This window comes from Panulirus ornatus, chromosome 38, assembly GCF_036320965.1.
Source record: "Panulirus ornatus isolate Po-2019 chromosome 38, ASM3632096v1, whole genome shotgun sequence".
Taxonomy (NCBI): domain Eukaryota; kingdom Metazoa; phylum Arthropoda; class Malacostraca; order Decapoda; family Palinuridae; genus Panulirus; species Panulirus ornatus.
In genome coordinates this window covers 1437184-1449485 of record NC_092261.1, presented here as the reverse complement: position 1 = coordinate 1449485, position 12302 = coordinate 1437184, and the positions used below count along the sequence as shown (strand labels likewise).

General features: G+C 40.2%; 1 protein-coding gene across 4 annotated transcripts in view; it reads left to right on the top strand.

Annotated features, from left to right (window-relative positions):
- LOC139760768 (uncharacterized) overlaps positions 1-12302 on the top strand; it is a 70505-nt gene that overhangs the window by 34558 nt on the left and 23645 nt on the right. For all 4 annotated transcript variants that reach the window (XM_071684332.1, XM_071684330.1, XM_071684331.1 and 1 more), the window contains 2 exons: positions 5960-6100; positions 7905-8053. In XM_071684332.1, coding sequence (XP_071540433.1) covers positions 5960-6100; positions 7905-8053 — 290 coding nt within the window. The remainder of the gene's footprint in view (positions 1-5959; positions 6101-7904; positions 8054-12302) is intronic.

Genomic DNA, 12302 nt, shown 5'->3' with positions numbered 1-12302 from the left:
AGACGAAGGAATGAACCAACCCACCCACATACACATGCATATATATACATGTCCACACACGCACATACACATACCTATACATTTCAACTTATACATTTCAACTTATTTTTTTTTTTTTTTTTGCCGCTGTCTCCCGCGTTTGCGAGGTAGCGCAAGGAAACAGACGAAAGAAATGGCCCAACCCACCCCCATACACGTGTATATACGTACGTCCACACACGCAAATATACATACCTACACAGCTTTCCGTGGTTTACCCCAGACGCTTCACATGCCCTGATTCAATCCACTGACAGCATGTCAACCCCGGTATACCACATCGATCCAATTCACTCTATTCCTTGCCCTCCTTTCACTCTCCTGCATGTTCAGGCCCCGATCACACAAAATCTTTTTCAATCCATCTTTCCACCTCCAATTTGGTCACCCACTTCTCCTCGTTCCCTCCACCTCTGACACATATATCCTCTTGGTCAATCTTTCCTCACTCATTCTCTCCATGTGCCCAAACCATTTCAAAACACCCTCTTCTGCTCTCTCAACCATGCTCTTTTTATTTCCACACATCTCTCTTACCCTTATGTTACTTACTCGATCAAACCACCTCACACCACACATTGTCCTCAAACATCTCATTTCCAGCACATCCATCCTCCTACGCACAACTCTATCCATAGCCACGCCTCGCAACCATACAACATTGTTGGAACCACTATTCCTTCAAACATACTTATACATACATATATATATGAAGTGAGAGGGTTAGGGAGAATGATTTGGTAAACAGAGAAGAGGTAGTAAAAGCTTTGCGGAGGATGAAAGCCAGCAAGGCAGCGGGTTGGATGGTATTACAAAGGAATTTATTAAAAAAGGGGGTGACTGTATTATTGATTGGTTGGTAAGGATATTTAATGTATGTGTGAATCATGGTGAGATGCCTGAGAATTGGCGGAATGCATGCATAGTGCCATTGTACAAAGGCAAAAGGGATAAAGGTGAGTGTTTAAATTACAGAGGTATAAGTCTGTTGAGTATTCCTGGGAAATTATATGGGAGGGTATTGATTGAGAGGATGAAGGCATGTACAGAGCATCAGATTGGGGAAGAGCAGTGTGGTTTCAGAAGTGGTAGAGGATGTGTGGATTGGGTGTTTGCTTTGGAGAATGTATGTGAGAAATACTTAGAAAAGCAAATGGATTTGTATGTAGCATTTATGGATCTGGAGAAGGCATATGAGTTGATAGAGATGCTCTGTATTAAGAATACAGGTAAGTTGCTAGAAGCAGTGAAAAGTTTTTATCGAGGATGTGAGGCATGTGTACGAGTAGGAAGAGAGGAAAGTGAATGGTTCTCAGTGAATGTCGGTTTGCGGCATGGGTGTGCGATGTCTCCATGGTGGTTTGATTTGTTTATGGATGGGGTTGTTAGGGAGGTGAATGCAAGAGTTTTTGGAGAGAGGGGCAAGTATGCAGTCTGTTGTGGATGAGAGGGCTTGGGAAGAGAGTCAGTTGTTGTTCACTAATGATACAGCGTTGGTGGCTGATTTGGGTGAGAAACTGCTGAAGCTGGTAACTGAGTTTGCTAAAGTGTGTGAAAGAAGAAAGCTGAGAGTAAATGTTAATAAGAGCAATGTTATGAGGTACAGTAGGGTTGAGGGACAAGTCAGTTGGGAGGTAAGTTTGAATGGAGAAAAACTGGAGGAAGTGAAGTGTTTTAGATATCTGGGAGTGGATTTGGCAGCAGATGGAACCATGGAAGCGGAAATGAGTCACAAGGTGGGGGAGGGGGCGAAAGTTCTGGGAGCATTGAAAAATGTGTGGAAGGCAAGAATATTATCTCTGAAAGGAAAAATGGGTATGTTTGAAGGAATAGTCGTTCCAACAATGTTATATGGTTGTGAGGCGTGGGATATAGATAGAGTTGTGTGGAGGATGGTGAATGTGTTGGAAATGAGAGCTTGAGGACAACATGTGGTGTGAGGTGGTTTGATCGAGTAAGTAATGAAAGGGTAAGAGAGATGTGTGGTAATAAAAAGAGTGTGGTTGAGAGAGCAGAAGAGGGTGTTTAGAAATGGTTTGGTCTCATGGAAAGAATGAGTGAGGAAAGATTGACAGAGAGGATATATGTGTGAGAGGTGGAGGGAACGAGAAGTGGGAGACCCAATTGGAGGTGGAAAGATGGAGTGAAAAAGATTTTGTGTGATATGTTGAAATATATAGGTACTTATTTATGCGTGCGTGGGCGTTTATGTATATACATGTGCATGTAGGTGGGTTGGGCCATTATTTCATCTGTTTCTTTGTGCTACCTCGTTAATGTGGAAGACAGCAACTAAGTATAGTAAAAAAGATAAAATAAATATTTCTTGCTGTTCTCTGGACCTTCATTGTCAGTTCTTTCTGCTTCATTTTGGTGGTACAGTGACAAATCTTGAGAAGCATATTCTTGTTTTGGCCTTAGTTAACACCTTTCTGAATATTTCCGTATCCATGAACTTGAATAACATTCAAATGTTTGCTAACAAACAGTTGGTATTCTTGTTGACTTGTATTTTCCTAAGGTGGGAATCTGTCAACAGGTTAGCAGTGATTCTGAGTTCCACCTCCTTGTTACACATAGATTCCTGCTCCTTTCCTGCTAGATGATAATCATATTACAGCCTTCTTTTGCTGTGACCTGTTCTCATTGTTTACATTTACTCATAATCATATCACAGCCTTCTTTTGCTGTGACCTGTTCTCATTGTTTACATTTACTCAGGTTGTAAGATGGCGCAGTACTCGACACTTTTTCACTTCCCTCATGACTTTTGCATCATCAGGAAACAAATTGAGTTAGGAGTCCATACCTTCTAGCAAGACATTTACTTAGATCAAAAAGAGTGATGGGCCCAGAACAGAACACTGCAGTATTCTACTGGTAACTTCAACCCATTTTGAAAAAGCTTCTGTGACATATATCCTTTTTCCCTTTCTACCGAGATAATCTTCTGTTCATTGAAAGTGTGTCCTCTGTATTTCTGTCTGATGGTCTAGCTTCTTATTTGGCTTCCCAGATGGTTCACTTAAATGCATTCTGACAGTGCAGGTACAAGCACTCTACTTAGCCTTCCCTTTTGTCTTAAGATGGAGCTTTCTCTCTCTTTGAATTCTAAGAGGTTTTTTATATGTAACATCCAACCATCTTTCCTTAAAAGATGTTGCCTCTCACTTAAGTTCATTTCATTTATGGAGTAAGTCATGGAGGTTGCTGTTGATTTTTTCTAATACCTGACAGACCAGGAAGTCATCCATTTGCTTTCTGGTGATCTGTTACAGTACATTACAAACTACACTTCTCATAAAGTGGTCTGTAGTTAAGCACTTTTTCCCCATCTTTTTTCTTGTGGATAAGTATGATGTTTGAACACTTTCATTCTCTTGGCATTTTTCCTTTCTCAAAGATGATCTTGAACTGTATTTTAAGAGGTTTGTCTAATGTATCTGCACACATCTTCATTTTATAATGTTAAGTTTCTTCAGGGCCATGAGACATGTATGTTTGAAGATCATTTAGTAGCCAGTTACTGTCTTTTCAAGATCCTTCTCTCATGTCTCAGTCGGGTACACAAAATCTTGTTAAGTTTAACACCTCAAAAACCCAGATTCTTCCAATCTCTCTGTCAAAAACTCCATACAACTTGTTTCTCCTTTGATGATTCGGTTCTGTTATTCCACATCTTAATGAACATAGTTGGTATTACTGTAATATCCACTCTTTCTTGGAAATCCCAGATCATGAGAATAGCTAAGTCTCCTAAGAAATTGGGTGTCCTGTTTAGATGCCGAAACTTCTCTTCTGAACAGTTGCTCCATTTATACAAGGGATTGATTCTTCCTTATATGGAGTACTGCATTCACATTTGGATTGGTTCTAGCTCAGTATCCTTACCTGACAGAGTTGAGTTGAAAGTGGTCCAACTTATAGACTGTCCCAAGCTAACTTCCAGACTTGACCCCCTTTCCCTGCACCATGTTGTTGGTTCTCTTTAACTTTTCTTTTCTTTCTTTCATACTATTCGCCATTTCCCGCATTAGCGAGGTAGCGTTGAGAACAGAGGACTGGGCCCTTGAGGGAATATCCTCACCTGGGCCCCTTCTCTGTTCCCTCTTTTGGAAAATAAAAAAAAAAAGTGAGAGGGGAGGATTTCCAGCCCCCTATAGGTATTACTTTGCTTTTTACTTCTGAGAGCTGGCTATTTGTGTGCTCACACCGCTGGCTAGACCATGCAGTACCAAGCAAGCTGTTTTGTCACATGATTATTGTGTGGCCATCAGCAACTCAAGGGTATGCTTCTTTCCATACACATCGAAGCTTCGGAACTCTCTATTTTCTCATGTCTTTTCCAGGTACATTTCAAGACAGGTTTTTCACTTCTTCCAAAATTTGTAAATACTTTCCCTTCTCTCTTCTTTTTCTGTCTCATAATTCTCTCCATATTTCAGTTTAGGCCCAGCCTTGATGTGTACTTTTGTCTGTGACTGGAGCCTTCAACATGAAAAATATAAAAATGCTGTCTTATTGATGTTGGGGCTATAATGTCTTCCATGGTGAAAACAGTTATGAACTTGCATTCAGCTCTTCACATAACCTTATATCATTCTCTGCAACTGTTCCTCTGAATCCCTTAGTTTCATTAGCTTCTTTATACCTAAGAACATGGTCCTGATGAATTTATGGAAAAGTTGTTCACAATGTTCCTCTTTTTTAATCTTGCTATGCATGTTATTGCTATCATACACATTACAGATGCCAGCTGATTGGAATGTCACCCACATTTTTGCCATCACTTCTTAAAGCTCTGTTGCTTATTGATATCTTTAATGGAACCCCATTATTAACCCTTTCTCCATATTGAGACTGTAGGTGCTCATATTCCTACTTTTTCATTGTAAATTTCACAGAAAATTTTACCACAATATCCATTTTTCTGGCTACTGAACACTATATACCTGTTTATGTTACTGTAGAATTTTTAAGTTATGTGTAGTTTCCACAAGTAAGTCTCAACTCTTCCTTTACCCTCCTTAGTTACCACATAATCAAAATGAAATATCACAAGATGACTTTTTCACGTTGGTTCAACATACATTAAATTCTCAATATCCATGATATTTGTGTGAGGCTAGATATAATGATATTCCTATTATTAGTTCTCATCCTTGTGTGTTCACTGACATGCTGATATAGGTATTTTTCCAGTACTTACTCTAAGAACTTGTATGTTTGTGATTCCTGATCACCATGAGAATCCAGATTCCTGCAGTCTTGGTCTTTTTAAATGAAATCTCCCAATAATTAGTACTTTACCTTCTGATAAGGGCATGTTTTAATACTTCATGTGTCATCCTGATTTTTCCAGTATGGTCATCATTACTCATTTATTCAGGATTGTTAAAGTTCTTTAAATGATTATTTGGTATCAGTGCCACTATGCATTTGTTTCCCATAGTGACCCTTCTCATTATGTATTGTCTGAATGGGTCCACCTACTACTATATCTTGATACTTAAGGTTTTCTTATTAGAAGGGTCAGAGTACTACAAGGAATTCCACCTTGGTTTTACGTTTCTTTGCCTTTCCTAAGTATGTACTAGCTAGATGCTTCCAAAACATCTAGCCCCTTGAATCTTGATTATATCCATCAATTCTTCACCTATTCAGAAGTTTTACTTGGCAATTGTATTGGCTTTACAAATATTTCAGTATTTTTTCTTTTTTTTCCTCCGTTCATCTTTGTCTTGTATATGATCATCATCCACTCCAGTGCTCCAGTGTGTGTGTGTGTGTGTGTGTGTGTGTGTGTGTGTGTGTGTGTGTGTGTGTGTGTGTGTTTTGTCATTTCATTTCAATGGCAAATGTTTTTAATCTTGTCATCTGAATTCTTGGTCACTATTTTAATATTTATTGTTAACTACAGAGTGGAGACTTTGTAATGGCCAAGAAGGATATGGATATGATGGAGCATCCCCCTATCTGGAGGATTGATGGCAAATCACTCTTACAGAAATTCCAGGCATTTGAAAAGGATGGCAAGACACTTTACAGGAACATATCTACAGTAAGGATGATTTTCAAAGGCTCAAAGATCATTGGTAACAAAGAAACATTTTTTCTTGTTTTAGATAGTTGTATGGATGATTTCTAAGGTTCAGGAGTGTTGTCCTTAGTTAAGAATATTCCTGGTTTCATTTTAAAGATTGTAGCAGGAGAATGAATACTTTTTTTGGAAATGAAATGTATAAACAGCTATTACTTGGAGATATAACTATCTGAAGTGGATGGATTTGAGATATTTTAGATATCAGGATGATTATGGTAAGACTCTTTATGGTAGGAGCAGTGGTTAGAAGTAGGAGGTAGGAACAACTAGGCAGGAGCATTATGTAGAAACTTTAAGTGGAGGTAGTAGGTAGGAACATTAGGTAGGAGCATTAGTTAGAAGTAGTCAATAGAAACATCACGTAAAAGCCTTTGCAAGCCCTTTGTTAGAGTTGCCCTGTGCCAGTTGCCTGTTAAGGGTGAGGCACTAAAGGCTAAGAAGTGGCCCTGGAGTTCACTAGGTCTGGAGACTATTTCCTTGGCTGCCTCCCTTTGGTAGGTCCAGGTGGGAACAGGCATCAGAGATACAGATAGATAGATAGACTTTTAAGAAATGTTAAGAGTAGAGGGATTAGTCTGATTTGAGGGGTGTAGGTTACAAAGACATAGAGAATACATGTTGAAAAGATATTTAACTGAATAGAGAATACATGTTGAAAAGATAGTTGACTGAATAGAGAATACATGTTAAAAAGATAGTTTACTGAATGACAAGTGTGTGTTTTTAAGAAGCTAGTTTTGTAGTAAATGGTATTACAAAGGGTCCCCAACTTTTGAGTTTCTGACCTGTGAACACACGTACGAACAATATGTTCCAAAAAAACGATATTTAGTTGTTTTTGTTTTTTGTTCAGAATGTTTCTTTCATCTACTTAGAAATAAGAATTTGCACGTGTGTGTATCCATTTCAGGTATGCTTTTAGTTAACTTTATACACATCTGATCCTCTGTTTACAAGATATCCCTTTGATGATATTGCTTTTTTAATGTAATGCTTTGTTAAATGAAAATTATTGACCAAAGAGACCCATGCATATAAGGGGAGATGCATGATTGGGAATTTTTGAAGTACTCAACAACTAGAGAGCAGATGTGAACAATTGAGGCCATTTCTTCAACTGACCATGGCCCTTCCTTGCTAATATGGAAAAAAAGTGAACAAACATAAAAAAAAGTGATGTACAGTACCTGTTATGTTCATAAGCAAAAATAACTTCATTTGCCCCTCTTTTTCAACCCCTGTGCCTTCTTCTTGACCTCATGCCACTTTCTCTTATACATCCCCCAATCATTTACTCTCCTTCCCTGTGAGTACTAGCAACTTTTCTTCTTCATCCCACCAGTTACTACCCTTTCTCCGTTGAACACCTCCCTTTCACATGCCACATGCATCTCTTGCAGATACTATTACTGCTTCCCAACTACTTTTCATTCCTTATCCAGTCCCCTTGCTTCATTTACTCTCATCATTTGCCATTCAACACTCATATCCATGTATTTCACACATAAATCTGTTTTCCAAGCTCTTACTCTCACCATTCTCTTCTTACTGAAATTGTTTCCTTTTTTCAAAAACCTTTACAAATCTTCACCTTTGCCAACAGATAGTGATCAGATATCCCTCCAGGTGACTCATTTTAGTGCGGTGTACAGTTGAAATTAGTTTCTGGGTGGGAATAGGGCATAAGTACTTTTGCTGCTTCATTGTAAGTTACATTAAATGTGTGTTGCTTTCATTTGTATTTTTTTTTTTTTTTTTACAGTATTCAGGTTGGACTTCTCAAGCCAAGGCCCTATATGTTGGGGTCCATGTCACATTTGTGTTCCAGTCTAGGTATGACACTGTGGTGGAGTTGGTGGGCATAAAAGATGCAGACGAGGAACCAGAGAAAAGAAAGGAAGAGGTTGAACCGTAAGTTTGAGGTTATGTTATGTACCTTTATGGATATTGTATGATTACTCAGTAATTTGTTTGTAGTAGAATTAGTGTAGTACTTTGTGAATCTTTTCTATATTGCATTGACATGGCACCAGAACACGTAGAGGGTATCTCTCTCTCTCTCTCTCTCTCTCTCTCTCTCTCTCTCTCTCTCTCTCTCTCTCTCTCTCTCTCAACAACAACAACAACAACAACAACTCTGATGCCTGTTCCATCCAGGAACTCCCATCAAGAGGATGGCCATGGCAAAAGAGTCCCCACTTTTCCTTGTCCTTACTTGCCACCCTTGCACACACCATTCCATGCATTCGTCTCCCGTTTTTCTTTCTCCAGTGTCATTCCTTTCTTATTTCTTTATGTTACAGGTGGTCTTCATCTTGCACCAGCCCCTTTAGTCGTACTATTGTAAACTCTCCATGTAAGTTCCCTATCTTGTATTCTTTCTTCATGCCCAAACCTCCTCAATGTATCATGTTTCACCCACTCTCCCACTCCACAATTCATTCCCTTTGTATTCATAGCCATACCAAATCTCTCATACGTGCCCTCATTACTTTCTTAATTTTATCTAATCATATCCTTTTGAATAACTCATTTTCATAGCCTGGATTCTTGACCTTGATTGCTCTTCCCATATCTATGTTTTGGTTGCATAGGTTGGGATTGTCAGGAGTGTGTTATCCTGTAATCCTGTCTTCACTTACATCCTTACACTTTTTTTTTTCAACAAGATCACCATTTCCTGCAGTAACAGGGTAATGCTAGGAGCCAATGAAGAGAGGCTTCATCAGCTCACAGCTTCCTATCTGCAAAGAGGCCCCACAGACCTTTCTATGCTTTACCCCAGGTGCTTCACCGACCATGGTTCCATCTGTTGACAGCATGTTGTCCTATGTATACTGCATCATTCAAGTTCACTCTAAACTGTGCACCCCTTTCACCCTCCAGCATGTTCAGGCCCTGATCACGAAGAATTTCTTTCACTATCTCCTTCCATTTCCAATTTGGTCTCCCTTTTCTCCCTGCTCCATCTGTTTTGTGATTATTATTATTATTATTATTATACTTTGTTGCTGTCTCCCGCGTTAGCGAGGTAGCGCAGGGAAAAAGATGAAAGAATGGCCCAACCCATCCACATACATATGTATATACATACACATCCACACACACACATATACATGCCTATACATTTCAACGTATACATATATATACATACACAGACATATACATATATACACATATACATAATTTATAACAAATTGCTGCCTTTATTCACTCTCATCGCCTCCCTGCCACAAATTATAAGACAACCCCCTCCCCCCACATGCACGCGTGGTAGCACTAAGAAAAGACAACAAAGGCCACATTCGTTCACAATCAGTCACTGGCTGTCATGTATAATGCACCGAAGCCACAGCTCCCTTTTCACATCCAGGCTCCGCAAAACTTTCCATGGTTTACCCCAGACGCTTCACATGCCCTGCTTCAATCCATTGACAGCATGTCGACCCCAGTATACCAAATCGTTCCAATTCACTCTATTCCTTGCATGCCTTTCACCCTCCTGCATGTTCAGGCCCCGATCACTCAAAATCTTTTTCACTCCATCTTTCCACCTCCAATTTGGTCTCCCACTTCTCCTCGTTCCCTCCACCTCTGACACATATTTCCTCTTTGTCAATCTTTCCTTACTCATTCTCTCCATGTGACCAAACCATTTCAAAACACCCTCTTCTGCTCTCTCAACCACACTCTTTTTATTACCACACATCTCTCTTACCCTTTCATTACTTACTCGATCAAACCACCTCACACCATGTATCATCCTCAAACATCTCATTTCTACACATCCACCCTCCTCCACACAACTCTATCTCTAGCCCACGCCTCGCAACCATATAACATTGTTGGAACCACCATTCCTTCAAACATACCCATTTTTGCTTTCCGAGATAATGTTCTCGCCTTCCACACATTTTTCAACGCTCCCAGAACTTTCGCCCCCACCCCACTCCTTTGACTCACTTCCACTTCTATGGTTCGATCCACTGCCAAATCCACTCCCAGATATGTAAAACACTTCACTTCATCCAGTTTTTCTCCATTCAAACTTACCTCCTCCATAATACAAATAATGTGAACTAAGGCAAAAAATTTTTTGCAAACATGACTTAGAAGGAAGTCTTAACAGTTGTGATTAACTGTATCATTGCAGAGAAAGCACAGGGTTTTGTGATATATGTATTATTTATTTATTGTTCTTATTCGCTGTCTCCCGTGTTTGTGAGGTAGCGCAAGGATACAGATGAAAGAATGGCCCAACCCACCCACATACACATGTATATACATAAATGCCCACACACGCACATATACATACCTATACATTTCAATGTATACATACATATACATACACAGACATATACATATATGCACATGTACACACTTGTACTTGCTGCCCGCATCCATTCCACTCGCCACCCGGCTACACATGAAATGGCACCCCCTCTTCCCCTGGACAACAAAGGCCACATTTGTTCACACCCAGTCTCTAGCTGTCATGTGTAATGCACTGAAACTACAGTTCCCTTTGCACATCCAGGTCCCACAAAACTTTGAATGGTTTACCCCAGATGCTTCACTTGCCCTAGTTCAATCCATTGACAGCATGTTGACCCCAGTTTACCAAATCTTTTCAATTCACTCTATTCCTTGCATGGTTTTTACCCTCCTGTATGTTCAGACCTCAGTTGCTGAAAATCTTTTTCACTCCATCCTCCCACCTCCAAATTGGTCTCCCACTTCTCCTCGTTCCCTCCACCTCTGACATATATATCCTCTTTGTCAATCTTTCCTCACTCATTCTCTCCTTGTGGCCAAACCATTTCAATACACCCTCTTCAGCTCTCTCAACCTCACTCTTTTTATTACCACACATATCTCTTACCCTTTCATTATTTACTTGATCAAATCACCTCACACCACATATTGTCCTCAGACATTTCTTTTCCAACACATCCCACTCCTCTGCACAACCCTGTCTATTGCCCATGCCTTGCAACCATATAACATTGTTGGAACCACTATTCCTTCAAACATACCCATTTTCACTCTCTGAGATAATGTTCTTGCCTTCCACACATTCTTCACTGCTCCCAGAACCTTTGCCCTCTCCCCCAACTCTGTGACTCACTTCCGCTTGCATGGTTCTGTCCACTGCTAAATCCACTCCCAGATATCTAAAACACTTAACTTCACTTGGAAAGGATCTCAATTAAAAATGAAAGGGGAGGATTTCCAGCCTCCCACTCCCTCCCCTTTCAGTTGCCTTCTACCACATGCAGTAAAGTTGAGGGACAAGTTAATTGGAAGAAAAACTGGAGGAAGTGAGGTGTTTTAGATATCTGAGAGTGGATTTAGCAGCTAATGGGACTATAGAAGCAGAAGTGAGTCACAAGATGGGGGAGGGGGTGAATGTTCTGGGAGCGTTGAAGAATGTGTGGAAGGCAAGAATATTATCTCGTAGAGCAAAAATGGGTATGTTTGAGGGAATAGTGGTTCCAACAATGTTATATGGTTCTGAGGCACGGGCTATAGATAGGGTTGTGTGAAGGAGGCTGGATGTGTTGGAAATTAAATGTTTGAGGACAATATGTGGTGTGAGGTGATTTGATCAAGTAAGTAATGAAAGGGTGAGGGAGATGCGGGGTTGAGAGAGCAGAAGAGGGTGTATTGAGATGGTTTGGCCACATGGAGAGAATGAGTGTGGAAAGATTGACAAAGAGGATATATGTGTCAGAGGTGGAGGGAACGAGGAGAAGTGGGAGACCAAATTGGAGGTAGTAATCTGGGGTAATCTATGGAAAGTTTTGTGGGGCCTGGATGTGGAAAGGGAGCTGTAGTTTTGGTGCATTACACGTGACAGAGACTGAGTGTGAATGAATGTGGCCTTTGTTGTCTTTTCCCAGCGCAACCTTGCTTGCGCGCGGGGTGGAGGAGGGTGCCATTTCATGTGTGGTGGGGTAGCGATGGGAATAGATGAAGGCAGGAAGTATGATTATGTACATGTGTATATATGCATATGTCTGTGTATGTATATGTATGTATACATTGAAATGTACAGGTATGTTTATGTGCATGTGTGGGTGTTTATGTATATGTGGATGTGCATGGGTTGGGCCATTCTTTCGTCTGTTTCTTTGCGCTACCTCACTAATGTGGGAGA